Source organism: Salvelinus alpinus, chromosome 1, assembly GCF_045679555.1.
Source record: "Salvelinus alpinus chromosome 1, SLU_Salpinus.1, whole genome shotgun sequence".
NCBI lineage: Eukaryota > Metazoa > Chordata > Actinopteri > Salmoniformes > Salmonidae > Salvelinus > Salvelinus alpinus.
In genome coordinates this window covers 34,078,636-34,105,162 of record NC_092086.1, presented here as the reverse complement: position 1 = coordinate 34,105,162, position 26,527 = coordinate 34,078,636, and the positions used below count along the sequence as shown (strand labels likewise).

Sequence of the window (26,527 nt, the reverse complement as noted above, 5' to 3'; positions counted from 1 at the left end):
ACTGGCAATAATGCTGATTTTGAGGCCAGGAAGTGTGAATACCCCAGGACCAGCGGAAGCAAAATAGCCCCATAACATGAAAGACCCACTACCACATTTTAAAGTAGGTATGGGGTTATTTTCTGCATATGCATATTTATTTCAATGCAAAACCCACCACTGGTGTGCGTGGCCAAATATCTTTATTTTCACATCATCTGACCATAGCACTGATTCAAATCCAAGTGCCAAAGCTGTTTAACAAACTCCAGTAGTTTCCATTTGTTGGACGACATGAAAATATAACTCTTTAGCCATGCACACCAGTGCTGGATTTTGCGTGGAAAGAAAGAATGCATATGCAGAAAATAACCCCATACCTACTGTAAAATATGGTGGTGGATATTTCATGTTATGGGGAAATGTTGCTACCAATGGTCCTGGGGCCCTTGTTAAGGTCAACGACATCATGAATTCTACCCAGTACCAGGACATTTTAGCCAAAAACGTGGTTGCCTCTGCCAGGAGGCCGAAACCTAGCTGCAAGTGGATCTTCCAGCAAGACGATAACCCCAAGCACACATCAAAAGCCACAAAGAAATGGTTAATTGACCACAAAATCAACATTTTGCAATCCACTTGAAAACCAGTGGTATGGAGGAATGATCTAAGATCCCTCCCAGTGTGTTCTCCAATCTCATAAAACATTCTAGATAAAGGCTCAGTGCCGTTATCCTCGCAAGGTTTGGTATTGAAAGGTAATGAAAACAGGGGTGGCAGTAAATTTGACCCCTTTTTAAAATATGTTTTTTTACTTGTTAAAGCAAGAATCCTTGTCAGGTTTTGGCCAGGACTGTTTGGTTTTGTTCACTAGATGTCCCCCTTGCACCTTTTTTGTACCTTTTGTTTTTCTTGCCCTAATTATTGTTTGCACCTGTAAGTCATTCCCTTGTTAGTATTTAAACCCTGTGTGTTCCTTAGTTCCTTGCTCAGTGTTTGTATGTTAGCACCCAGCCCCAGCCTTTGTGAACATTTTTCTCTTGTTGGATTTTCCAGAGGTTCTCTGGTTTTGTTCTCGTGTATTTTTGGATTGGTCTTTTGAGGTTTGTTTTTTCCCTTGCTGTTTTTACCACTTTGTGGATTTTCTTTTGTATTTTGGAAGATATCTATTTTTTATTAAACCACCATCTCTAGTACTGCTGTGTCTGCCTCATCTTCTGGGTTCTGCCAATTATTAGTGACTGTTTCTCGCACCGGGTCCTGACAGAAACACTGAGCCATTAATATGAACCCAGAGGCAGCCAGTACCCAGGACTTTTTTCCCATGCTGTCCCACCACGAGGGGACTGTCCAACGTCACGAAGCTGCTCTGGTTCAGCAAGAGGCCTTACTGGCTGGACATTCTCAACTTCTGTCGGAGATGATGACTTCCATAAAGCAGATTTCTGATCAACTTTCTCCTGCAACCGCTTCTGCTCCAGTTCATCAGATTCAAGTGCCCGTGGCAGTTAACCCCCTGGCTGAACCTCGTCTGCCGCCTCCCCAACGGTTCTCAGGTGATCCGAGTGTTTGTAAGGGGTTTTTCACCCAATGTTCTCTCTCCTTCGAGCTGCAACCCTCGTCGTTTCCCACCGACCGGTCCAAGATAGCATACATCATCACCCTGCTGTCGGAAAAAGCCCTAGCCTGGGCTACTGCTGTGTGGGATGCCCAAAGTCCCTGCTGTGCCAGCTACTCTACCTTTGCTGAAGAATTCAAGCGAGTGTTTCAAGGTCCTACCAGCGGTCCTGACTCAGCCAAACAGCTCCTGACTCTCCGCCAAGGTCGGCGCAGCGTGACGGACTATGCCATCCAGTTCCACACGGTGGCAGCAGCGAGTGGCTGGAACGACGAGGCGCTCACAGTGTGCTTTTTGAAGGGTCTTTCCGACACCATCCAAGATGAACTGGCCACTCGGGAACCACCAGACAACCTCGAGTCCCTGATCAAGTTGGCTTCACGCATAGACCAGCGTCTGAGAGAGAGAGAGCTCAACCGTAGATCTCTCACCCTAGCTCCTATCGGTCCCAGCTCCGAGTCGCCACCTTTATCCTCGCTGACTCCACCGGAACCCATGCAGGTTGGACGCATCTCCCAGGCTGAGAGAGACCGCCGGATGAGGGAGCGATGCTGTCTATATTGCGGCAAACCGGGCCATTTCCTCTCCACGTGTCCCGGGCTCCAGGGAAAACGCACTCTCCCGTGCAGGCCTGGGAGGACTGTAACGGGAAACATAACCTCCTCCCATCCATCCAACTCCCGCCTGCTCATTCCAGTTACCCTTTCCTGGGACAACCACGAGCTTCCCCTTCAAGCCTTGGTAGACTCTGGAGCCGCAGGTAACTTCATGGATGGTGTCTGGGCGAAGGAAAATGGCGTTCCCTCTGAACCTCTAAGTGATCCCATAAGGGTTACTACGTTGGATGGAAGCCCTTTGGGATCTGGACTTGTCACTCGTGTCACTACCCCCTTGCGACTTTCAGTTTCCCAACACCAGGAAGTGATGAACTTTCATCTGACCTCGTGTTCCGAGTTCCCTCTCGTCCTTGGATACCCCTGGCTTCACAGCCATAACCCTCACATCGACTGGTCTGTGGGCACTATCAAGCAGTGGGGTCCTACGTGCCAAGCCACTTGTATCTTCCCATGTTCCCCGAGTTCCCCTCCCGAGTCTCTAGAATCCATCGACCTGTCCCGAGTTCCAGAGTGTTACCATGACCTCAAACCGGTATTTAGCAAACAGAGGGCCACCAAACTACCACCCCATAGACCTTACGATTGCCCCATCGACCTGTTTCCGGGCACCTGCCCTCCCAGGGGTCGGATCTTTTCCCTATCTCCTCCCGAACGAGCTGCTATGGATACCTACATCAAGGACTCTCTGGCAGCAGGCCTCATGCGTCCATCCACCTCGCCGGCGGGAGCAGGGTTTTTCTTTGTGGCCAAAAAAGACGGGATTACGTCCTTGCATCGACTACCGGGGACTTAATGCCATAACCGTCCGTAACCGCTACCCGCTACCCCTTATGGCCACAGCCTTTGAGCTGCTCCAGGAAGCAGTGGTCTTCACTAAGCTTGACCTGCGGAACGCATACCATCTTGTGCGGATCAAACCCGGTGACGAGTGGAAGACCGCTTTCAACACGCCTACTGGTCACTACGAATACTTGGTGATGCCCTTCGGCCTGACCAACGCCCCGGCTGTGTTCCAAGCGCTCATAAACGATGTGCTTAGGGATATGCTTAACATTTTCGTGTTTGTTTACTTGGATGACATCCTCATCTTTTCGAGCTCCCTTCAAGAACACACTAAGCATGTCAGACAAGTGCTCAAACGCCTTCTAGACAGCCATTTGTACGTTAAGCCTGAAAAGTGTGAATTCCATTCCTCTCGAGTACAATTCCTGGGATTTGTAGTGGAACCCGGTCGAGTCCAGATGGATCCCAAGAAGGTAGGGGCGGTAGCAGATTGGCCCACCCCCAAGTCCGTTAAGGAAGTTCAGCGTTTCCTGGGCTTCACTAACTTCTACCGCAAGTTCATCAAGAACTTCAGCTCGGTGGCAGCCCCTCTCTCAGCGTTAACCAAGGGTGGCAACACAAGGTTTCTGTGGGGAAGAGAAGCTGAGACGGCCTTCCAAGGACTCAAGCAGCGCATCCTCTCTGCCCCCATCCTGACACTACCGACGGCGGATGAACCTTTTGTGGTGGAGGTAGACGCATCAGAGGTGGGTGTTGGAGCTGTCCTGTCTCAGAGGGGTGAAGACAAGAGGCTTCATCCTTGCGCCTTCTTCTCTCACCGGCTTACCCCGGCCGAGAGGAATTACGATGTGGGGGATCGTGAGCTCCTAGCGGTTAAGATGGCATTGAAGGAATGGAGACACTGGCTCGAGAGGGCTTCTCAACCGTTTCAAGTGCTTACGGACCACAAAAATCTGGAGTATATCCAGCAGGCGAAGCGGTTGAACTCCAGACAAGCTCGATGGTCTCTTTTCTTCAGCCGATTCCAGTTTATTCTCACCTATAGACCCGGGTCGAAGAATCTCAAACCGGACGCCTTGTCACGAATCTACTCTCCTGCCATTCGAGAAGATACTGACATGACTGTCCTTCCGGCCGCTAAGATCGTGGCTCCGATCTCGTGGCAAGTGGAGGATACCGTGAAACAAGCTCAAGCCATCAAACCGGGCCCTGGAGGAGGTCCTGCTAATCGGTTGTTTGTTCCCAAGGCAGCAAGGTCCCAAGTCCTTCTGTGGGGCACTCCTCTCGCCTCACCTGTCACCCGGGCGTAGGTCGCACCTTGGAGTTCATCCAGCGTAAGTTCTGGTGGCCCACCATAAAAGAAGACGTTGCCACTTTCGTCAAGGCCTGTTCCGTGTGCTGCCAGGGCAAATCTTCTCACCTCCGCCCTCAAGGACTCCTTCACCCTCTATCTATTCCCCACCGACCCTGGTCCCATATCTCATTGGACTTTATTACTGGCCTTCCTCCGTCCCATGGTAATACTACTATCCTAGTCATCATCGACAGGTTTTCTAAGGCGGCCAGATTCGTTCCCTTGACTAAGTTACCTTCTGCCAAGGAAACAGCTGAGTTGGTGATTAACCATGTGTTCCGAGTCTTTGGTATCCCGCAAGATATGGTTTCCGACAGAGGTCCCCAGTTCGCCTCAAGGTTTTGGAAGGCCTTCTGCCAACTCATAGTGGCCACGGCCAGTTTATCTTCAGGGTACCATCCGGAGTCCAACGGCCAAACTGAGAGGATGAATCAGGAGCTGGAAACCACCCTCAGATGTATGGTTTCCAACAACCCGTCCACATGGTCATTCTTCATTGTTTGGGCCGAGTACGCGCACAACACCTTGTGCTCCTCCTCCACTGGTATGTCTCCGCATGAGTGTGAGTTTGGCTATGCTCCGCTATTGTTCCCGGACCAGGAGGCAGAAGTCAGAGTGCCTTCAGCCTCGAGGTTCATCAGACGCTGTCGGCTTACGTGGAAGAAGGCCCGTCTTAATCTTCTGCGTTCCTCACAGCAGTACCAGCGACAAGCCAACAGACGTCGCCGTCCCGGTCCTACCCTGTACCCCGGCCAGAGAGTATGGCTCTCAACAAAAGACTTACCGCTAAGGGTGGAGTCTCGCAAGCTGTCCCAGAGATTCATCGGTCCCTTTAAGATTGCCAGGAGAGTCAATCCCGTTACTTTTCGCCTGCACTTACCCAGATCCCTTAAAATCAATCCCACATTTCACATTTCTTTATTAAAACCTGTTTTTTTTCTCCCCTTATCCCGGCAGGCAGACCTCCCCCTCCGCCCCGTGTCATCGGAGGCCAGTCGGCTTATACCGTCCACCGGATACTGGATTCCCGCCGGGTGCAGCGGTCCTGGCAGTATCTGGTGGACTGGGAAGGCTACGGTCCCGAGGAGTGCTCCTGGGTTCCTGCCAAGGACATACTGGACCCTGACCTCATTCGTCAGTTCAGGGTCCTCCACCCTGAGAAGGCTGGTAGGAACGTCAGGAGCCGTTCCTAGGGGGGGGTTCTGTCAGGTTTTGGCCAGGACTGTTTGGTTTTGTTCACTAGATGTCCCCCTTGCACCTTTTTTGTACCTTTTGTTTTTCTTGCCCTAATTATTGTTTGCACCTGTAAGTCATTCCCTTGTTAGTATTTAAACCCTGTGTGTTCCTTGCTCAGTGTTTGTATGTTAGCACCCAGCCCCAGCCTTTGTGAACATTTTTCTCTTGTTGGATTTTCCAGAGGTTCTCTGGTTTTGTTCTCGTGTATTTTTGGATTGGTCTTTTGAGGTTTGTTTTTTCCCTTGCTGTTTTTACCACTTTGTGGATTTTCTTTTGTATTTTGGAAGATATCTATTTTTTATTAAACCACCATCTCTAGTACTGCTGTGTCTGCCTCATCTTCTGGGTTCTGCCAATTATTAGTGACTGTTTCTCGCACCGGGTCCTGACAATCCTTAGTTGCTACATCCATTTTTTAACTTGTAAATTAATGATATATACCCATTGATTATTGAAGAATATAACTTATAAATGCCTCAAGAGCTTAGTTCAAATGTCGTACCCCATCAGAACCCAAAATATAACCTTGTTTTACTCCAATGTTTCTAAACAATGTCAATGTAGAGCCTCAAAACATGGTTAAAACTATCATTTTCATCTCATTGATGGTCAGTCCTTGCATCCGTAGCTCTGTCTATGAATTTGAGAGTGGTTACATTTCTCCAGGCCCTTCCCTCAGATTTTTACCAAAAAAGTGTTTGGTTGACCACTTTGTTATTTAAGGATTCTAGATTTAAACAAAATCTCTTTCTCTGAGTAATTGTCTTAGTATAAAATTATATCATGTTCAATTTCTTTGAAGCAGACAATATAGCTCAAAATGTGTATTATTTAGTATTTTGTGCTCATCTTTATCAAGGGTGCCAATAATTTTGGACCTGACTGTATGTATATAAGAGCCACTTGAAATAGGGGAGAAACATTCCCCTAAACAAATAGGGGAGAAAAGTGCAAAGCCCTTCATGGACTAGGTCGGAGGAACAGCTCTGTATAAGACCCTGTATAAGTATCTCTTGCAAATGTGTTCAGAATCTTTCCCTTACAAAATACATACTGTATCAATATGCAGTACATCATGTAAACGTCAAAAAAGTTTACTCGTTTAAGAACTTTAGAAACTCCCCCATTAGAATGTACTTTTTTGAGAATAGCAACTGAAGACAAACACAGTGCATGTAATCCAATTCTAATCTCTTGTGAGATATTGAAATAAAGAGTAGGGTACTTTGGCTTGGTAGTGTTCTAGCAACAGCACACTGTGGAACAACACCACATGTTCTGCTGTGTAGTAAAGAGCGAATATACAGTACATGTCAAGGTCATTGGAGGAAGATCACTTTATATTCACAAAACATGAAACTGACCTTAGATAAGTGCCTACATATAGGTATACAAACTGTACTGTGTGCTTTACTGTGTTTGGTTGGAGGGCAACACACAGACTTATTGTGAAGATGTGACTATAATGGGGGTTACGCACACACACTCTCTCTCTCTCTCTCTCTCTCTCTCTCTCTCTCTCTCTCTCTCTCTCTCTCTCTCTCTCATTCCTTCCCCTTACACCTCCTCCTCCTAATCTGTCTCAGACACAGCAGTTTCTTACAGACTTCAGCTCAGCCTGATAGCAGACTCTTCCCTATTTCTTAATGACGGTACAGCGTCGTTGAGGGGCTGAGGGGCTGAGAGATTCAAACAGTGAGTATATCTGTCTAGCTAGGTGTAAACGGGAAGCTTACTGAATGTGTATGAAAAGGGTGGACTATCTGTCTTCTATCCCTCAATCCTCTGCTGTCTTCCTCTCCATCTTGAAATCCAAGAGCTGCACTCTATATCCCTCTCTTTTTTCTGTCTCTCACTTCCTCTCTCTACGATTTCACACCCAGAGCCTTCTTCATGTGTTCGTATACCACGTACGAGATGCTGACAGCAGGAATGACCTTCAGGAAGTTGGGGGCGATGCCGCGGTAGAGCCCAGGTACCCCGTCATGTGATATGATGTGCTTGAACTGACCGACCATGGACAGCTTGGGCCCCCCCTCAGTGGAGGCTGGTGGAAAGAGGGAAAGAGGGCGAAAACGTCTGTTGTTCAGTTCAGTTATATCCGTTAGATAGCTATTAATAGATAGGGGAAAGGGGGATACCTAGTAAGTTGAACAACTGAATGCATTCAACTTTGTTTGGATAGCCCGAACAGTAATACAGTGCCTTCGGAAAGTATTCAGACCCCTTGACTTTTTCCACATTTGTTACGTTACAGCCTTATTCTCAAATTGATTCAATAGTTTTTCCCCCTCATCAATACCCCATAATGACAAAGCAAAAACAGGTTTTTAGAAATTGTTACCAATTTATACAAAACCCCCCTGAAATATCACATTTACATAAGTATTCAGACCCTTTACTCAGTACTTTGTTGAAGCACCTTTGGCAGTGATTACAGTATTATGTCTTCTTGGGTATGACGCTACAAGTTTGGTAAACCTGTATTTGGGGAGTTTCTCTCATTCTTCTCTGCAGATGCTCTCAAGCTCTGTCAGGCTGGATGGGGAGCTTTGCTAAACAGCTATTTTCAGGTATCTCCAGAGATGTTAGATCGGGTTCAAGTCCGGGCTCTGGCTGGGCCACTCAAGGAGATTCAGAGACTTGTCCCGAAGCCACTCCTGCATTGTCTTGGCTGTGTGCTTAGGGTCGTTGTCCTGTTAGAAGGTAAACCTTTGTCCCAGTCTGAGGTCCTGAGTGCTCTGGAGCAGGTTTTCATCAAGGATCTCTCGGTATGTGGCTCTGTTAATCTTTTCCTCAATCCTGACTAGTCTCCCTGTCCCTGCCGCTGAAAAACATCCCCACAGCATGATGCTGCCACCACCATGCTTCACCATAGAGATTGTGCCAGGTTTCCTCCAGACATGACGCTTGGCATTCAGGCCAAAGAGTTCAATCTTGGTTTCATCAGACTAGAGAATCTTGTTTCTTATGGTCTGAGAGTCTTTGGGTGCCTTTTGGCAAACTCCAAGTGGGCTGTCATGTGCCTTTTACTGAGGAGTGGCTTCCATCTGAACAATCTACCATAAAGGCCTGATTTGTGGAGTGCTGTAGAGATGGTTGTCCTTCTGAAAGGTTCTCGTATCTCCACAAAGGAACTCTGGAGCTCTGTCATAGTGACTATCGAATTCTTGATCACCTCCCTGACCAAGGCCCTTCTCCCCTGATTGCTCAGTTTGGCCGGGCGGCCAGCTCTAGGAACGTCTTGGTAGTTCCAAATTTCTTCCATTTAAGAATGATGGAGGCCACTGTGTTCTTGGGGACCTTCAATGCTGCAGGAATGTTTAGGTACCCTTCCCCAGATCTGTGCCTCGAAGCAATCCTGTCTCGGAGCTCTATGGACAATTTCTTCGACCTCATGGCTTGGTTTTTGCACAGACATGCACTGTCAACTGTGGGATCTTATACAGACAGGTGTGTTCCTTTCCAAATCATGACCAATCAATTGAATTTACCACAGGTGGACCAATCAAGTTGTAGAAACATCTCAAGGATGATCAATGGAAACATGATGCCCCTGAGCTCAACATCGATTCTCATAGCAAAGGGCCCGAATACTTATGTCAATAAGGTATTTCTGTTTTTAATTTTTAATAAATGTGCTAAAATGTCTAACAACCTGTTTTTGCTTTGTCATTATGGGGTACTGTGTGTAGATTTCTGAAGATAATCTTTTATTAAATCCATTTTAGAATAAGGCTGTAACGTAACAAAATGTGGATAAAGTCAAGGGGTCTGAATACTTTCCGAAGGCCCTGTAGATATAGGGTAATAGGTTGACATAGTAGGTAGTAATTCATTTATTATAGATTATGTTATAGAATGTAGTAGAATCTATATTATCTGTGTAATATCATCTATGTTATGTAGTAAGGTAGAAGGTAGAATTGCAGTTCAGTTGTACACCAGTCTCACCCTGGGCCTGCATACGTGTTCTAATGAGAGCCAGGGGGTAGGAGGCCAGTTGTCCACAGGTACTAGACACAGTACCACAGCCCAGCAGTACCAACACCCCCGGGTCAGCAGAGCCCTTACCGTACTGCTGGAGCCAGGCATTCTTCAGAGTCTGAGATAGAAAGGGGGAGGGGAAGAGAGAAGAGGAGGGGAAAGAAAAGAGAAGGAAAAAATAAACAGAGAGAAAAGAGAGAGGAGAAAGAGGAGAGAAGGGATAGATAGGCTACATTGTTAATTTGACAGATATTTTATTGTGTTAAAAAAATGAGAACATAGTATAGAGAACCACGGCTCATTGACTGCTAGTAAAAGTAAAACTCAAAGTTCACTTAAACACATAAAAGTCATTTTTACGAGAGAGCTGGGCAACAGTAACAGCAGCATACATACTGACTGGCATTTCCTTGAGTACAAGGGACAGGGCCAGTGATGAGATTTAGCTTTCCCAGAAAACATCAAACACAGCTGGCAGGTAGACACACACACACACACACAGGGCTGACCCCATTTAGTTGACTGGTCGATTGCTTGGTCGATAGGCTGTTGGTCGACATTTTTTTTTTTTATGGCAGACGAGACACTTGTCTGACTCGTGCCTGTCTCAGTGGACTAAAACATTGCGGAGGTCATGGGGATGGCACAGTCCATCACTCTATCCTATTACCAGCAACTTCAGGAGCGTACCGGCAGAATCTACGAAGGCTAGCAGCAGCGGGAGGAGGAGGGTCGAGAACAGATTTTTTTCTTCTGGTTATCTTGATCTCTGGCTCCCTCTTGAGTCATTTGTGTGTCTTAATTATTTCATCAAGCAGTGCGCTTAAAGCATCAGACAAGCTCAGTGCATATAGTTGATTTTATTAAAACATATAAAGGTGTGTCTATATATGGAAAAATATACGTTTATACATTTCGACGACGGTCAACCAAGATTTTTGTTTTTTCTTCAGGGACAGCCCTACGCTCTCTCTCTCACACACACACACTTTCTCACACACACCTCGTAGACGGCCAGGTCTATGCCAGCATACGGTATGATGCCAAGTGTGTTGGGCACGTAACCCCTGTAGAAGGCTCGCATCCCCTCCTTCCTCAGGATCTGATGGGCACAGTCTACAATGCCAGAGTACTGGCCAGTCTTCCTCAGGGTAAGACGAGTCTTCAGCACCTGGGGAGCGAGAGAGGGAGGAGAAAGGGGAAAGAGAGTGGGAGTGCAAGGAAGAGAAGGAAAATGAGAGAAAAGTCCTATGTTTCTATATTCAATAAAAAGTCTGTCTATCTTTCTGTCGGTCTGTCTCCCCTCACTCACCTCCATAGGGTAGATGATGGTCTGTGCGGTGGCTCCAGCAAGAGAGCCAGCGATGAACCTCTCCTGCACCCGCAGAGTACCCGCTTCATTTCTGCCCCGGATCAACCACTTGATCTAAGATGGAGGAGTCAGAGGAGACAGGGGGGAGAGGAGAGACAGGCAGGTGGAAGAGAGGCAGGGATATACAGGGATTAAGGCATGAGGGGATAGATTGTGGGAGGTGGGAGAGGCAGGGATACAAAGTGAGGGGGAGGTGTAGATTGGGGGAGATGGGGGTAAGGGGGGAATACGTGAGTCACACTGGGGTGGAGGAGGAGAGTCAGAGACACAACACGTAGAGACACAGGGTGTGTCTGACAGGGTGAGAAACAGAGTGTGTGTTTGAGCAACATTTCACACCTCAGTGTGGGTGTGTGACTCCTTAATTCCTATGCTTCACTAATGACTACCCCATACACCAGAACTTATTTACAGATGTGTGTATCAGTGTTCTCCTTACATTGGTCCATAATAAATCCAAATCAACCTCTGGGGCCTCTTACACCCACATTTGTATACAGGTGTGTACAGTCCTCTTCCCTCACCTGTTCGTAGGCCATGAACTTGATGGCAGACTCTGGGGCTATTTTGAGGACGTTGATGCCGTTGCCCCTCCAGAGGGCTCGTACACCCCCCTCCTGGACCATCCCCCTCAGCCCCGTCCACAGCTTGATCCCCCTAGAGCTGGAGCCATGCACCTAGAGAGACAGCAGGCTCAGTTACTCTAATAACATTCTGTACATCAGGGGTGGCTAACCCTCCTCCTGGAGAGCTACTGGATGTGCAGGCTTTTGTTCCAGCCTTGCTCTAGCACACATAATTCTACTAATCAGCACTGCACTGACCTCTAACCTCTGAGCCTGTAGTAAACACAACAGTAACCCTTCACCTGTAGGAAGACCTTGAGACGGTCGAGGGGGGCGGTTCCTGTACGTGACACCGCACCTGCCATCGCCCCGGCAACCAGCTGCCTCCACACTACCCCCGACTGGCGCTCTTGTTGGGAAAACTCTGGCGGGACTGTCATGTGCTCTCCGATGTCAAACATCTGAGAAATCACAGAGAAACACACTGGTCAGTGAAATAAACTTGATTGGAATCCAGAACTATCTGTATTCACCAAATGTAAATTACATGATCCCTTCTCTAAGGTTTCCAAACAAAAATTCCTGGATAAAGCATCAGAAACAATGTAAACTATGTAAACTATAACATAAAATGTAATTACAGAGTAACTATAGAAACATAGATTGTGAAAATGGCCACAGTTGTAATGAAAGGATACTGGCTAAATGATTTGTTTCTATAGTTACTATGTAATTACATTTTATTACATCAATATTTGAAAATTCCATGTAATGCTATCTGTGCTACTTCATGTCAAGCAAAGATCTAAACCAGAGTGTAGAGATAGAAGGCATAGATAGGCAGTACTGAATGACCAGAGAGTGTTTCCAGTAGTGAGCGATGCCCTCCATGTTGTGAAGAGGGTTAAACAGGAAGTGATCTCGCCACTCATTCCAGTTGATAGTCATGGTGCCGTCCCTGTCCATACTGAGAGAACACACAGAGCAGTGTCAACACACACACACACACACACACACACACACACACACACACACACACACACACACACACACACACACACACACACACACACACACACACACACACACACACACACACACACACACACACACACACACACACACACACCTCTGTAGTATTTTGATGGCGTGTTCTGTGGACACCTCCAGTCCCAGGTTGTGCAGCGATTGTTGAATCTCCCCGACATCAATGCGCCCTGCATAAACAGTGAATCCCATCAGTGCCCACAATATGTGATATGTACCTACAGGCATACAGTACAGTTAGAGCACAGTGATGTGTGTGTGTGGCCACTTTGTGAACTACATGCATTAATGTGGTATGATACTAAATACCATTCATGCAGTCATACCACACATTCGGATAAATTACCATAGCAGTGCAATGTGACATAGAATGCTCTGTGCATGTATGAACAATTTAAACAGTGTTTTGTGAGTGAAAGGACATTGTATCCAAATGGCCCTCCTACGTGTCTACTTATGTGTGTTTAGATCAGACTTGGGTTCAAATACATGATTATCTAAGCAATAAGGCCCGAGGGGGTGTGGTATACAGCCAACATACCACGGCTAAGGGCTGTTCTTAATCACGACACAACGCGGAGTGCCTGGATACAGCCCTTAGCCGTGGTATATTGGCCATATACCACAAACCCCCGAGGTGCCTTACTGCTATTTTAAACTGGTTACCAACGTAATTAGAGCAGTAACAATATATGTTTTGTCATACCCGTGGTATACAGTCTGAAATACCACGGCTGTCAGCCAATCAGCATTCAGGCCCCCGAACCACCCAGTTTATAATGTTATTTAAATACTTATTTTCTGTGTGTGTGAATGCATTAACTGTAAGTCGCTCTGGATAAGAATGTCTGCTAAATGACTCAAATGTCAAATGTAAATGTGTATGCATGTGCGTGTGTGAGTGAGGTGGCCATGCCGACCGTCATGGTTGTGGTCCAGTGTGTGGAACATGAGCCGCAGTTCATTCTCGTGGGCCCACAGGTACTGAGAGAACTCCTCAAAGTCCAGCAAGCCATCATGGTTGGTGTCACTCTCACGCACTATCTGCAGGAGTAGGATTAGGGTGAGAGGAGTGGTAAAAATAGCAGATAGGGAGGGGGTGAAGGGTCAAACAGTGTAGGGGACAGGGGGTGAGAGAGAGGTTGAGGGGGATGTGACAAGGTGAAAAAGTGTGGGGTGGGTTGGGGCCAGGGGTGAGATTTAGGGTAAGGTGATAGTTTGAGGGGGTGAGAGGTAAATGGAGGGAGTGAAGGGAAGAAGCAGGAAGGAGTGCGTGAGAAATGACAACAAAGCCTATCGTTATTTTATAAGGTCATAACCTGCAAACATAAAACAATCAGCAGAACTGTTCTCTATTCATCCTCTCTAGTGCTTCCTCAAACAAGGAGAGGAAGAAAGAGAGAGAGAGAGAAAGAGAAAATAGAGTGAGAACAAGAGTGATAAAGAGCGAGAATAGTATAGAGAGAGAGCAAGAGAGCGAGAGTGAGAGAACCCCTACTCTGACCTCGCCATAATCCGCTTCACTCCTGTGCTCAGTGTCCAGTTAATCTTCAGTAACAATCACATGCTACTGGAATCTGACCTGAACCAATGCACTTGACCAATACACACACACACACACACACACACACACACACACACACACACACACACACACACACACACACACACACACACACACACACACACACACACACACACACACACACACACACACACACACACACACACACACACATCACACGGAAAGGAGAGATTTGCTCAATCTTGGCAGCAACGTTTTCAGAATTTTGTCTAAGCCTATCAAGGTGTTCTTTCTGAGTCTGTCCGTCTTGTATTTTTAATGAATACATCCACGATGAATAAGCAGTTCAAGAATCCACAAAATCCTTGACATTGTTAATGAGATAGCGGGGAGGATTTGCATATTCTCATGAAATTCAAATGAGAATATCCTACTTATCCTGCCACTTATCCTCACCATTTCAACTTTCTGTTAGGTATAAATGCTTGAATTGTAACTCTAAGTGTAGCTGATGGAAGCTGTCTGTATAACACATGACAAGTATAACTTTAAATATGCCTTTGAATTGGCCCCCTCTGTCACGTTCTGACCTTTATTTCCTTTGTTTTGTCTTTATTTAGTATGGTCAGGGCGTGAGTTGGGGTGGGCTGTCTATGTGTGTTTTTCTATGTTGGGGTTTTGTGTTCGGCCTGGTATGATTCTCAATCAGAGGCAGCTGTCAATCTTTGTCCCTGATTGAGAATCATACTTAGGCAGCCTGGGTTTCACTTTTGGTTTGTGGGTGTTTGTTGCCGTGTCAGTGTTTGTTCGCCACACGGTACTGTTTCGTTCGTTATTCTTCGTTTATTGTTTTGTTCCAGTGTTCCGTGTTGCTTATTAAAAAGACATGAACACTTACCACGCTGCGCTTTGGTCCTCCTCTCTTCCACCTAACGACGAGCGTTACACCCTCCTCCATGACACAAATATAATCAGAGCAAGTCTATTTAAGCATTCCCAGACAAATACATTCTGGTCTAGAGGGATATTGCCTGTGGTGTCTGAAAACTCCCAGAGGAGATTTGAAGGACAAGCACAGCTGTGGGTGATGATGCTTAGCTAAACTAGCCTACTATTTGAGTGTGGAGATAAAGCTAAACTAATCTGCTGCATGGCTGGGGAGGGATGATGCTATGTGAAAGGAGTGATGCTAAACTAAACTTCTGACTGTGCTAATTTCCTTTATGCTAACCTAAATGACTGATTAGATATAACCTGAGGAGTGCTATCTGTGTGCTTCTGTGTGAGTGTTACTTAAAGCAAGTGCACTATCACCTACAAAAATTGATTAAATTGATTGTTTTCTCTCACATATCTACATACAAAACCCCATAATGACAAAGTAAAAACACACCCCTGAATCAATGCATGTTAGAATCACCTTTGGCAGCGATTATAGCTGTGAGTCTTTCTGGGTAAGTCTCTAAGAGCTTTACACACCTGGATTGTACAATATTTGCTATAGATTTTCAAGACGATTTAAGTCAAAACTGTAACTAAGCCACTCACAAACATTCAATGTTGTCTTAATAAGCAACTCCAGTGCATATTTGGCTTTGTGTTTTAGGTTATTGTCCCGCTGAAGGGTGAATTTACCTCCCAGTGTCTGTTGGAAAGTAGACTGAACCAGGTTGTCCTTGAGGATTCTGCCTGTGCTTAGCTCTTTTTTCAATTTTATTTAACCTTTATTTAACCAGGAAAAGCCCATTGAGACCCAGAGTCTCTTTTTCAAGGGAGACTTGGCCAAGAAGGCAGAAACAATCAATACATTACAGAATTAAAACATACAACAATACAACAACATGATCCAGCCTAATAAAAGCATTTGGTACAATGTGCAATGGTGAATGAGTGACTTGGCATTTGTAATAAAGCGCAAGGATGCATGATAAACAGAGTTCAGTCTCTGTAAGACGGAGGAGGTTGCATGCATATGTAACGGATGTGAAATGGCTAGCTAGTTAGCGGTGGTGCGCGCTAGCAGCCTTTCAGTCGGTTACGTCACTTGCTCTGAAACCTAGAAGTAGTGGTTCCCCTTGCTCTGCAAGGGCCGCGGCCTTTGTGGAGCAATGGGTAACGATGCTTCGTGGGAGACCGTTGTTGATGTGTGCAGAGGGTCCCTGGTTCGCGCCCGTGTCGAGGCGAGGGGAAGGTCTAAAGTTAAAAACTGTTACACATATACAACAGGTCACCATAATCAATTACAGAGAGAAAAGTGGCGTGAACAAGCTTCTTTCTAGCCATAAGCGGGAAGCAAGCTTTTACGAAAATAAAAACACAATTTCAATTTAAGCTTTGTCACAAGATTATCCACATGAACTTTAAAGGACAACTTGTCATCCAACCAAATACCTAGGTATTTGTAGGATGACACCTTTTCAATGAATAAGCCACCAGATGTGACAATGCTAATGTTCTCTGGCAGAGTTCTAGCTCTGGTAAAGGTCATGAATTTAGTTTTTTGTATATTCAAGACCAGTTTGAGACCATAAAGGGAGGCCTGCAGTGGCTGAAAAGCAGTCTGGAGCTCTTCAACAGCCTGAACCAGAGAAGGAGCACATTAATATACTGTATAAATGTATCATCTGCATATAGATGTAACTTTGCTGGTTGCATCCCATTTCCCAGTTCATTAATACAAATTGAGAACAACACAGGAGATAAAATGGAACCCTGGGGCACACCTCTATTAATCTCTAGAAAGCTAGACTTGTGATTGTCAGTATATACACATTGTGTTCTATTAGAAAGATAGTTCCTAAACCAATTTACTGCCCCTTCACTGAGACCAATGTTTCTGAATCTAGCTAGCAACAATTCATGGTCAACTGAATCAAAGGCCTTTGCTAAATCCACAAACAGAGCAGCACAATGTTTATTTTTATCAATTCCATTAATGATGTCGTTTGCCACTGCCATAGCTGCAGTTGTGGTGCTGTGCCCCGATCTAAAGCCAGACTGAACCCGCTCAGTATGTTCTTTTCAATTAAGAAGTTTTTTTAACTGTGTGTTCACTAGGGATTCATAGACTTTGGCTAGGATAGGGAGTTTAGAGATAGGACGATAGTTATTAGCATCTGAGGGATCTCCACCCGTTAGCAGTGGGAGGACATAAGCTGATTTCCAAATGCTGGGTATGTAATTGGTCAAGAAACTCAAGTTGAAAATGTGAGCCACAGGTTCAGTAATAATACCAGCTGCTATCTTTAAGAGGTAGGGGTCCAGGATGTCTGGACCTGCAGACTTTTTAGTGTCTATAGCCTTTAGTGCTTTATAGACCTCAGTATAAGAAACAGGCTCAAAGTTAAAATGGTTCACATGAGGGCTCTATTACGTTTCAGAACTCCCTAGTCCTTGCCAATGACAATCATTCCCATAACATAATGCAGCCACCGATGCATACTTCAAATGATGTGCAAACAGAGTACGTATTCGAGAAGTGACCTCTGTTCTTCGTTTCGCATACTTTGATTTGGACTCATATGTCGACCCTCCTGTGCTCCAGTTTACGTTCTCAGAGCATGGCAGTATGCATTTTGAGAAACACCCCTTGAATCCGGCGAGGCTCTCTTGCTCTACTGGGCTATGTGGCTCTACTGGGCTCTGTGGCTCTACTGGGCTATGTGGCTCTACAGGGCTCTGTGGCTCTGCTGGGCTGTGTGGCTCTACTGGGCTCTGTGGCTCTACTGGGCTCTGTGGCTCTACTAGCCTCTGTGGCTCTACTGGCCTCTGTGGCTCTACTGGCCTCTGTGGCTCTACTGGGCTCTGTGGGGACTTTTCTAATCGGTTTATGCACACCACAGATGCAAGGTGTATAGAATTTGATGTGAAGAGAAATGCCCAATCGTCAACTATCATAACCATATTATCTGGACTGAATGGAAAATGTCTTGCAAAAGGGATGACTTCAGTAGTCATAAATCCAGCCATTCTGCCAGCCAGGCTGAGTTGAACTCATGAGATTGTGCAGACGCGCAGTGACATAGTAGTATCCCAAATCGCTGGTGATGACAGTTTAAGCTAGAGGACTGTTTCGCTAGCACATACTGAATTATGTCCCGAGATTCATTTGATGGCATTGAGGAGTTTACCACATCAGTCACCGGCTTCATTAATGAGTGCATCGACAACATTTTCCCCACAGTGACCGTAAGTACATACTCTTGTTTTGATGCCTTGCCTGTTTGATGGTTCATCGGAGGGTGTAGCGGGATTTCTTATAAGCGTCATGATTAGTGTCCCGCTCCTTGAAAGCGGCAGCTTTAGCCTTTAGCTCAGTGCAGATGTTGACTGTAATCCATGGCTTCTGGTCGGGATAAGTTCGAATCCTAGTACGAAACCCAGTGACGCAAGCCTACCAGACTAGCTAACTATGCTCGCTTCGAGGCAAGCAACACTGAACTATGCATGAGTGTACCAGCTGTTCCAGACGACTGTGTGATCACACTCTCTGTAGCCAATGTGAGTAAGACCTTTAAACAGATTAACATTCACAAGGCTGCAGGGCCAGACGGATTACCAGGACACGTACTCAGAGCATGGGCTGACCAGCTGGCAAGTGTCTCCACTGACATTTTCAACCTCTCCCTGACCCAGTCTGTAATACCTACATGTTTCAAGTGGACCCCCATAGTCCCTGTGCCCAGGAATGCCATTGTAACCTGTCTAAATTACTATCGCTCTGTAGCACTCACATCTGTAGCCATAAAATGCCTTGAAAGGCTGGTCATGTCTCACATCAACACCATCATCCCAGACACCTTGGACCCACTCCAATCCGTATACCGCCCCAACAGATCCACAGCTCAGGTAGTCTCTATTGCACTCCACACTGCCCTTTCCCACCTGGACAAGAAGAACACCTATGTGAGAATGCTATAAACTGACTACAGCTCAGGCTTCAACACCATAGTGCACTCCAAGCTCATCACTAAGCTAAGGACCCTGGGACTGAACACCTGTCTCTGCAACTGGATCCTGGACTTCCTGAAAGTCCGCCCCCAGGTGGTGAGGGTAGGCAACAACACATCCACCACTCCCTGTTCACCCACGACTGCATGTCCACTCACGACTCCCACACCCTCATTAAGTTTCGCGACGACATGACAGTGATCCCCAACGCCTGATCCCCAACGATCGCCTGATCACCAACGATGATGAGACAGCCTATAGGGAGGAGGTCAGAGACCTGGGAGTGTGGTGCCAGGACAACAACCTCTCCCTCAATGTCAGCAAGACAAAGGAGCTGATTGTGGGCTACAGGAAACAGAGGGCCGAGCACGCCCGGTTCACATCGACAGGGCTGTAGTGGAGCGAGTCGAAAGCTGCAAGTTCCTCAGTATCTACATCACTAAGGATCATGGTCCACACACAGGGCTGTAAAAGAAAGACTCCAGCCAACCATCATAGTCTGTTCTCTCTGCTACTGCATGGAAAGTGGTACCGATGCACCAAGTCTGGAACCAACAGGACCCTGAACAGCTTCTACCCACAAGCCATAAATGGTTAGTCTGGGTAGCTTTTTGATTAACTATTTAACTATCTGCATTGACCCTTTTTGCACTAACTTTTTTGACACATCACATACATTGCTGCTTCTGTTTATTATCTGTCACTTTATTCCTAGTTACAGTATATGTACACATCTACCTCAATTACCTCGTACCTCTGCACATCGACTCTGTACTGGTACCCCGTGTACATAGCCAAGTTATCGTTACGTTTTATTTCTCTCTGCATTGCTGGAAAAGGACCTGTAACTAAGCATGTCACAGTTAGTCTACACCTGTTGTTTACAAAGCATTTTACAAATAAAATTTGATTTGAAGACTGAAGTTAAGATGTGTGTGTGTGTGTGGTGTGTGTGTGCGTGTGCGCCAGACACTGATATTAAGGTCAGGCGGGGTCAGGGCTGCACCAGGTTTGTGTTACAGTCATACGTTTAAAATATTCATCCAGGAAAGTGTTGCTTTCCTGTCATGTACTGGGACAAGCAGATCAGAAAAGCATGCATCAGTATTGTATTGAAGCGAGAGTCTTCAGATAGCCCTGGTGACAGGCAACTTGAGTTGGAGGGATGTGTGAAAATAGCACTGGTTAATGTTGTGTTGTTTTGAGTTCGAGAGAGCAGTGGAGTTTTGAAATAGGTCCCAGATGTCTGGGTAATGGAGCACTGATCCAGTGCTGCTGATCCAATCTCTGCTGTTCCGCCTGTGGCTATGGAACCCTGACCTATTCACTGGACGCGCTACCTTGTCCCGGACCTGCTGATTCGTCTCCCTCCCCCGCCCCCGCCCCCCTCGACCTCTCTCTCTCTCAACCTCTAAATGCTCTGCTATGAAAAGCCAACTGACCTTTATGCCTGAGGTGCTGACCTGTTGCACCCTCTATAACCACTGTGATTATTATTTGACCCTGCTGGTCATCTATGGGTTTCTGTATAAGCACTTTGTGACGACTGCTGATGTTAAAAGGGATTTATAGATACATTTGAATGAGCACTCTCTTCCAAGGAACTCTTTTAAAATGCCTCTCACTGCCTGTAGAACACTCTGCCTGCTTCTCCTGTGACATCACAGGGCCAAAATAGAGCACTGGGACACCGGCTAGACTGGACCATAGCTCATAGCTCAGGCAGTTGAAGACTTGATATGAGAGGCCTATACACTCGGAATAAGTGAAGCAGGTTAGGTCCTGTTCATTGTACTAGTAGGCTATCAACAAATATACTTATTTATAGTAAACACAGGAACTACACAGTTGCCTATGTCAGTGCTTCTCAAACTGGAGTCCACTAGGTACTGAAGGGGTCCGCGACAAGATCAACCATTTTTTTACATAATTTTTTAATATATATTTTTTTTAATCCCTAACTGAAAAACTATGTATTTTATATATATATATATATTTTATCACAGTGCTGTTATTACAAAACTACCACTAACAGGTCCCGATCATCATCATAAAGGGAAAAAAATGTTTTGTTCAAATACTGTACCTAACGCAACAATTTTGTAATGTTAGTAAGAGATATACATCTTTCAAATGATTTGCCACGGTGTGGCAAAGCGGTCTAAGGCACTGCATCTCAGTGCAAGAGGCGTTACTACAGTCCCTGTTTCGAATCCAGGCTGTATCACATCCGGCCGTGATTGGAAGTCCCATTGGGCGGCGCACAATTGGCCCAGCGTTGTCCGGGTTTGGCCGGGGTAGGCAGTCATTGTAAATAAGAATTTGTTCTTAACTGACTTGCCTAGTTAAATAAAGGTTCAATTAAAAAATATATAATAATAAAGTGCTCTGTACGTCATTAAAAATGCCTTTGAATGACCGAAACATCACCCATAACATTTTTACAATATTAAAATACTCAGAATTGAAGAAATTGTACCCTTTCTCCCATCTCTAACTATCAGGAACCTGAAAGAACAGGCTGAGTGGGCGGGGAGCTTATATCATGAGCTCGCCTTGAATGACAGCTCTTTGAAACACCCTTGCGGTCGTTGCCAGGTAACAAGGTAAACAATGGGCCACATGTCATTCTGACCCTAAATAGTATTCCTCAACCCATTTTCTCTGCAAAATGTTCTCAACAGAGCTGATAATGGACTGTTAGATATCAGTCACACAGCAGCAATACACAATTGCATTTCTATTGTTTTGTAACTAATTACTGTTCACTGATACACTTCTTCAGCAGAATTAGTCAAGTCTGAGTCCCCTTAGAAGCTTAGACATAAGGGAATGTACATGAAAACAGCATACAATAAGTGTACTGGACAATTGATTGGTGCCTCTGCATTAGCCTTATAAATGACAATATGTTCAGAATTGTATGTATTGATCAGACATTTATTTGTTCATTTACATTAGGCAAGCATATCTGAAATATTGATCAACATGGACATTCATGAGAAATAAAGGTGAGAAATAATGGTGAGACATCATTTGACATAAAAAAATTAAATAGAGCCATAAGCCGCAATATAGGCACCCGGCTGCCCTACAGTGTACATTGATTCTTACCATTTGTAACTTTCATCTACCGTCCAAATGTAAGAAAAAACGATATAAAAGAAAAAGTGTTATCATATCATGTAAAAGTAAATTACTTAGACTTTGGGAAATGCAACCAACTACAGAGATTGATGGGACGGGATCGGGAGCAGAGGGGGACCCATGTACCCCGCTTCAATCAAGCAGGCTTCAGTCACCCACTTGGCTTCAGTCACAACATTGAAGCTGGAGACAAATCCAGGAATGGCCTCCTCCTTGTCAGGCCTCTCACACTGGGCAGACAGGGGTTCTGGGATGGACAGCTCACACATCTTCCCCACATACGACACTGGATCAAGGGTGACCTTGTTGAAGAGGAGATCCAGGAGCCTGTCTACGTAGCCTGTAAGGGTTTTGAAAAGGGAAATGTTTGTTAAATGGTAAATGGGTAGTGAAATTTATTTTATTTTATTCACTGTTCTGAGTTATGACGTTATCATGTTGTTGATGTAGTGATCTACTCATTCTACAATGTGTTTTCTGGTGTTTTTGAAGTACTCATTTTGAAATATGCAATATTTAGTGAACTTTTCAATGTTTGTATTTGGAATTTGTGTGTGCCCGAAATTTGAAATGAATAATTATGATTTGAAATTAATAATTATGACTTACAGTATTGTTGGGTCTGTCGTCACAGGCTTCACAGCATATCCCACCTTCTTTGGTTTGTATTCACTTGATCTGTCTTCACAGGCTTCACAGCATATCCCCCCTTCGTTTTTCTGTCTTCACTTGATCTGTCTTCACAGGCTTTACAGCATATCCCCCTTTATTTTTACTGTCTTCACTTGATCTGTCTTCACAAGCTTTACAGCATATCCCCCTTTATTTTTTCTGTCTTCACTTGATCTGTCTTCATAAGCTTTACAGCATATCCCCCTTTATTCTTTCTGTCTTCACAGGCTTCACAGCATATCCCCCTTTATTTTCTCTGTCTTCACAGGCTTCACAGCATATCCCCCTTTATTTTTACTGTCTTCACAGGCTTCACAGCATATCTCCCCTTCTTTTTTCTGTCTTCACTTGATCTGTCTTCACAGGCTTTACAGCATATCCCCCTTTATTTTTACTGTCTTCACAGGCTTTACAGCATATCCCCCTTTATTTTTACTGTCTTCACAGGCTTTACAGCATATCCCCCTTTGCCTTGGGAAAGCTGATTTTGTATCATGGCATTCCTGCTGCGGTGGTTGCCTGGAAAGATGTGCAAACCGAGTAGATGTTGAATTTTCTAAAATGTATATCATTAGAACCCCAATGACACAAGCTACAGCAAATATAAGACAACAACCCACATAATTGAATGGCAGAATATAATTTTCAGGGGTAAATTATAAATACTATACACACCAGAACTCCTTTTGTGGACAACATTCCTTCATATCAGCGGTGTGCTGTCAGTTCTCAGACTCAATGTAGGGGGCTTAGGGATGGACGAACAAAAACCATATAGTGACTATCAGCTGTGTTGCAGAAAATATACCGTCAAAGTAGCCACAGTTCCAGCCACCGTGTCAGACTCATACTTACATTATGGTCAGTGCTTGCAAGATAAACTGATCCACTGTCAATGATGGTTCAGCATCCATCTTCAGGATTAGCTTCCTGGCAAGACACATCAAATATTCTCCCCAATGAATAAATCAACGTCGCTCGAAATGTGCACTGCACACCGATATTATGATCCTGTCCACCCGAAATGAAAAGCAGCCACTGCTTTCGGATGTCTTCGTTCTTCAGAAAATAGTGTCATGTTGAATTATCCCTATGGCATCCAGTCACAACACAGTGTGTTTTTTCCGACATGATGGTAAGTAGCTTGCTAGCTATAAGTTACAACACAGATGAAAAGTTGAGTTACCAGTATCGTTCTGCCACGTTCTACTTGAGCTATTTATGGTTTGTAAACAAAGCCGTATGATGCGCACATGTGATGGCAGTTTTAAGGCGTTACATATTTAAATTAGTTAAGATTACAAGATGCTACCATTGGTGTATAACATTTACGGCCCTACTTGACATTGCATAGGGACAGCAGGTAGCCTAGTGGTTAAAACGTTGGGCCAGTAACCGAAAGGTTGCTGGATCAAATCCCCGAGCTGTCGTTCTGCTCCTGAACAAGCCACTGTTCCCCGGTAGGCCGTCATTGTGAATAAGTTCTTAACTGACTTGCCTAGTTAAATAAAGACAGAAGTAATCCCTGAATTCAAGTGTTTGACATGGGGGAGGGGACCAGTAACTTCATGATCAACTTTGTTAATGTACCAGCTACAGTAATTTTTCACTAGTTTCATCCAAATATCCTCAAATGTTATGAAAACATGATGTTCACTGTTTAAAGGAAAAACTATTTTTAAAAATGTGTTGTTTAAACGTTAAGAAATGTAGAACAGTTGTCACAACAACTGGTGGTAGTGGTTAGAGTGTTGGACTAGTAAAGGTTGCAAGATTGAATCCCAGAGCTGACAAGGTACAAATCTGCCGTTCTGCCCATGAACAAGGCAGTTAACCCACTGTTCCTAGGCCATCATTAAAAATAAGAATTTGTTCTTAACTGACTTGCCTAGTAAAATAAATAAAAAATACACAAATTTGCCCAAGGGGTCTGTGGAAGAAGTTGGTGCAATACAATATACCCTTAGATGCACAACAGGGCCTGGGAGGCTCACAGTACTCCATCAATGATGGAAAGTCTGAGTTTGTTCTGATTTTGAGGGGGTACCTGATGGATTTGCTATCAGAAAAAACAAGTTTAGGAACCCCTGGCCTATGTCATACATACTATACTGTATGATCAGTTTGTGTTGTTTGACAGGACATAATCGTCTTACTCCTTACTCAGCCAAGAACAAACAAACAAACAAACAAACAAACAAACAAACACACACACACACACACACACACACACACACACACACACACACACACACACACACACACACACACACACACACACACACACACACACACACACACACACACACACACACACACACACACACACACACACACACACACACACACTATTAATGTGCCGTGCAGGCTATAATTCAAGGGATACACATGTCTATTGGGAATACCCCATCATCACTTTTCCTCTCACCTCCTCCGCGTCACTGCGAAGTAAACCGCGGGCAGCGAGTCCTATCCTCAACTCGTTGATGTCGACTTTACCGTCTTTATTGAGGTCCAGTTGGTCGAACAGTTCGGCCCATCTCTCTCGCGTTTCCGGTTCCCTCCCAGGGTCCGACACACTTTTGTCTTGTTCTTGACAGCGAGCCCGGGTCCAACCAAAGCAGAACCGAGCCCTGCCTTCACCCATGTGAATGGGAGACTTGTGCAATCCTGGTGGTGGTGGCTATTATCCCAACCTGCTGCCGCGAAGCAGGCGTAGAAAATTGAAGGAGCGCTTTTTGTTCTAATGACTCCCAGTGGGTATCGTTACGATAGCCTACCTATTCAAATCCCGGAACCATGGTATATCGAAATGGCACGATAGCCTTACTGAAATAACTGATGTTCTCCCTCGGTCTCGTTACCGAGGCACCGGTTTAATATACCGAGTCGTTGTCGAGAATGTCAGTACACCGGGCGCGGTGTAAACTCTCAGTGCCTGTAATATTAATCCCCGTATCCGTTACGTATCTCGTAACATCGGCGATGATTAAATCCATGAACTAATTCAAATGAATTAGTCTGTTGGTCAGGGGACTGGCTCTGCCTTTTGGATATGCAGTGAGTCCCCCATGCAAGGAAGCGAACCAAGCTCCCGGTGTTCGTTATATTTTACCACAGCTACAGCTTTGTGTATGCATGTAGGATACCGGGTGGAATTTCTATGCTGTCATCTCTGACAACGCGCTCAATGCGGTGTTTGTGTGTGAGTGTTCGTGAGAGAAAGAGTTCCCTTCTACTTTTAAAGGTTCGAAGTTAGAACAGAGTGGTTAGGTGTAGCTGTAGTAGTAGAAGCCTAACAAAAATCATCTACTTTCACCTCTGCAGGTCCATCCTCTCCTCCCCCTCTCTCGTAAGATTATGATGCTTCCTTCTGTTCATTACATAGCCGTTATCATTATCGCAGCTGCTCATATCACACACACACACACACACACACACACACACACACACACACACACACACACACACACACACACACACACACACACACACACACACACACACACACACACACACACACACACACACACACACACACACACACACACACACACACAGCATCAAATCCCTCAAACTGTAATTGTAATCTAGCCTCTACCACACAACAGGCTACCACAGTATCCTTAGGCCTAAACACCTGACGGACATTTCATTCAACTGAATTCTGAATT

General features: G+C 45.2%; 1 protein-coding gene and 1 long non-coding RNA gene across 2 annotated transcripts; both read right to left on the bottom strand.

Moving 5' to 3' along the window:
* Positions 1–937: 937 nt before the first annotated feature.
* On the bottom strand, positions 938–26,225 carry LOC139573852 (mitochondrial adenyl nucleotide antiporter SLC25A23-like). Its single transcript, XM_071397783.1, has 10 exons — positions 25,282–26,225; positions 13,480–13,603; positions 12,642–12,729; positions 12,368–12,479; positions 11,815–11,973; positions 11,471–11,623; positions 10,887–11,000; positions 10,578–10,745; positions 9,542–9,692; positions 938–7,634 (listed from the first exon to the last, which is right to left on the bottom strand). Exons 1-10 carry the CDS (start codon positions 25,498–25,500, stop codon positions 7,453–7,455), a joined length of 1,470 nt encoding a protein of 489 aa, XP_071253884.1. The 5' UTR covers positions 25,501–26,225; the 3' UTR covers positions 938–7,452.
* LOC139573859 (uncharacterized) lies at positions 21,957–24,034 on the bottom strand. The gene is made up of 2 exons (XR_011674664.1): positions 22,791–24,034; positions 21,957–22,521 (listed from the first exon to the last, which is right to left on the bottom strand). It is a non-coding gene; the product is annotated as an uncharacterized lncRNA (long non-coding RNA).
* Positions 26,226–26,527: the final 302 nt, after the last annotated feature.

Coding starts and splice junctions, on each gene's coding strand:
- LOC139573852 (XM_071397783.1), bottom strand. CDS start 25,500: ATGGGTGAAGGCAGGGCTCGGTTCTGCTTTGGTTGGACCCGGGCTCGC. Junction 12,480..12,641: donor GCCATCAAAATACTACAGAG/GTGTGTGTGTGT, acceptor GTGTTCTCTCAG/TATGGACAGGGACGGCACCA. Junction 11,624..11,814: donor GTCTCAAGGTCTTCCTACAG/GTGAAGGGTTAC, acceptor CTGTCTCTCTAG/GTGCATGGCTCCAGCTCTAG.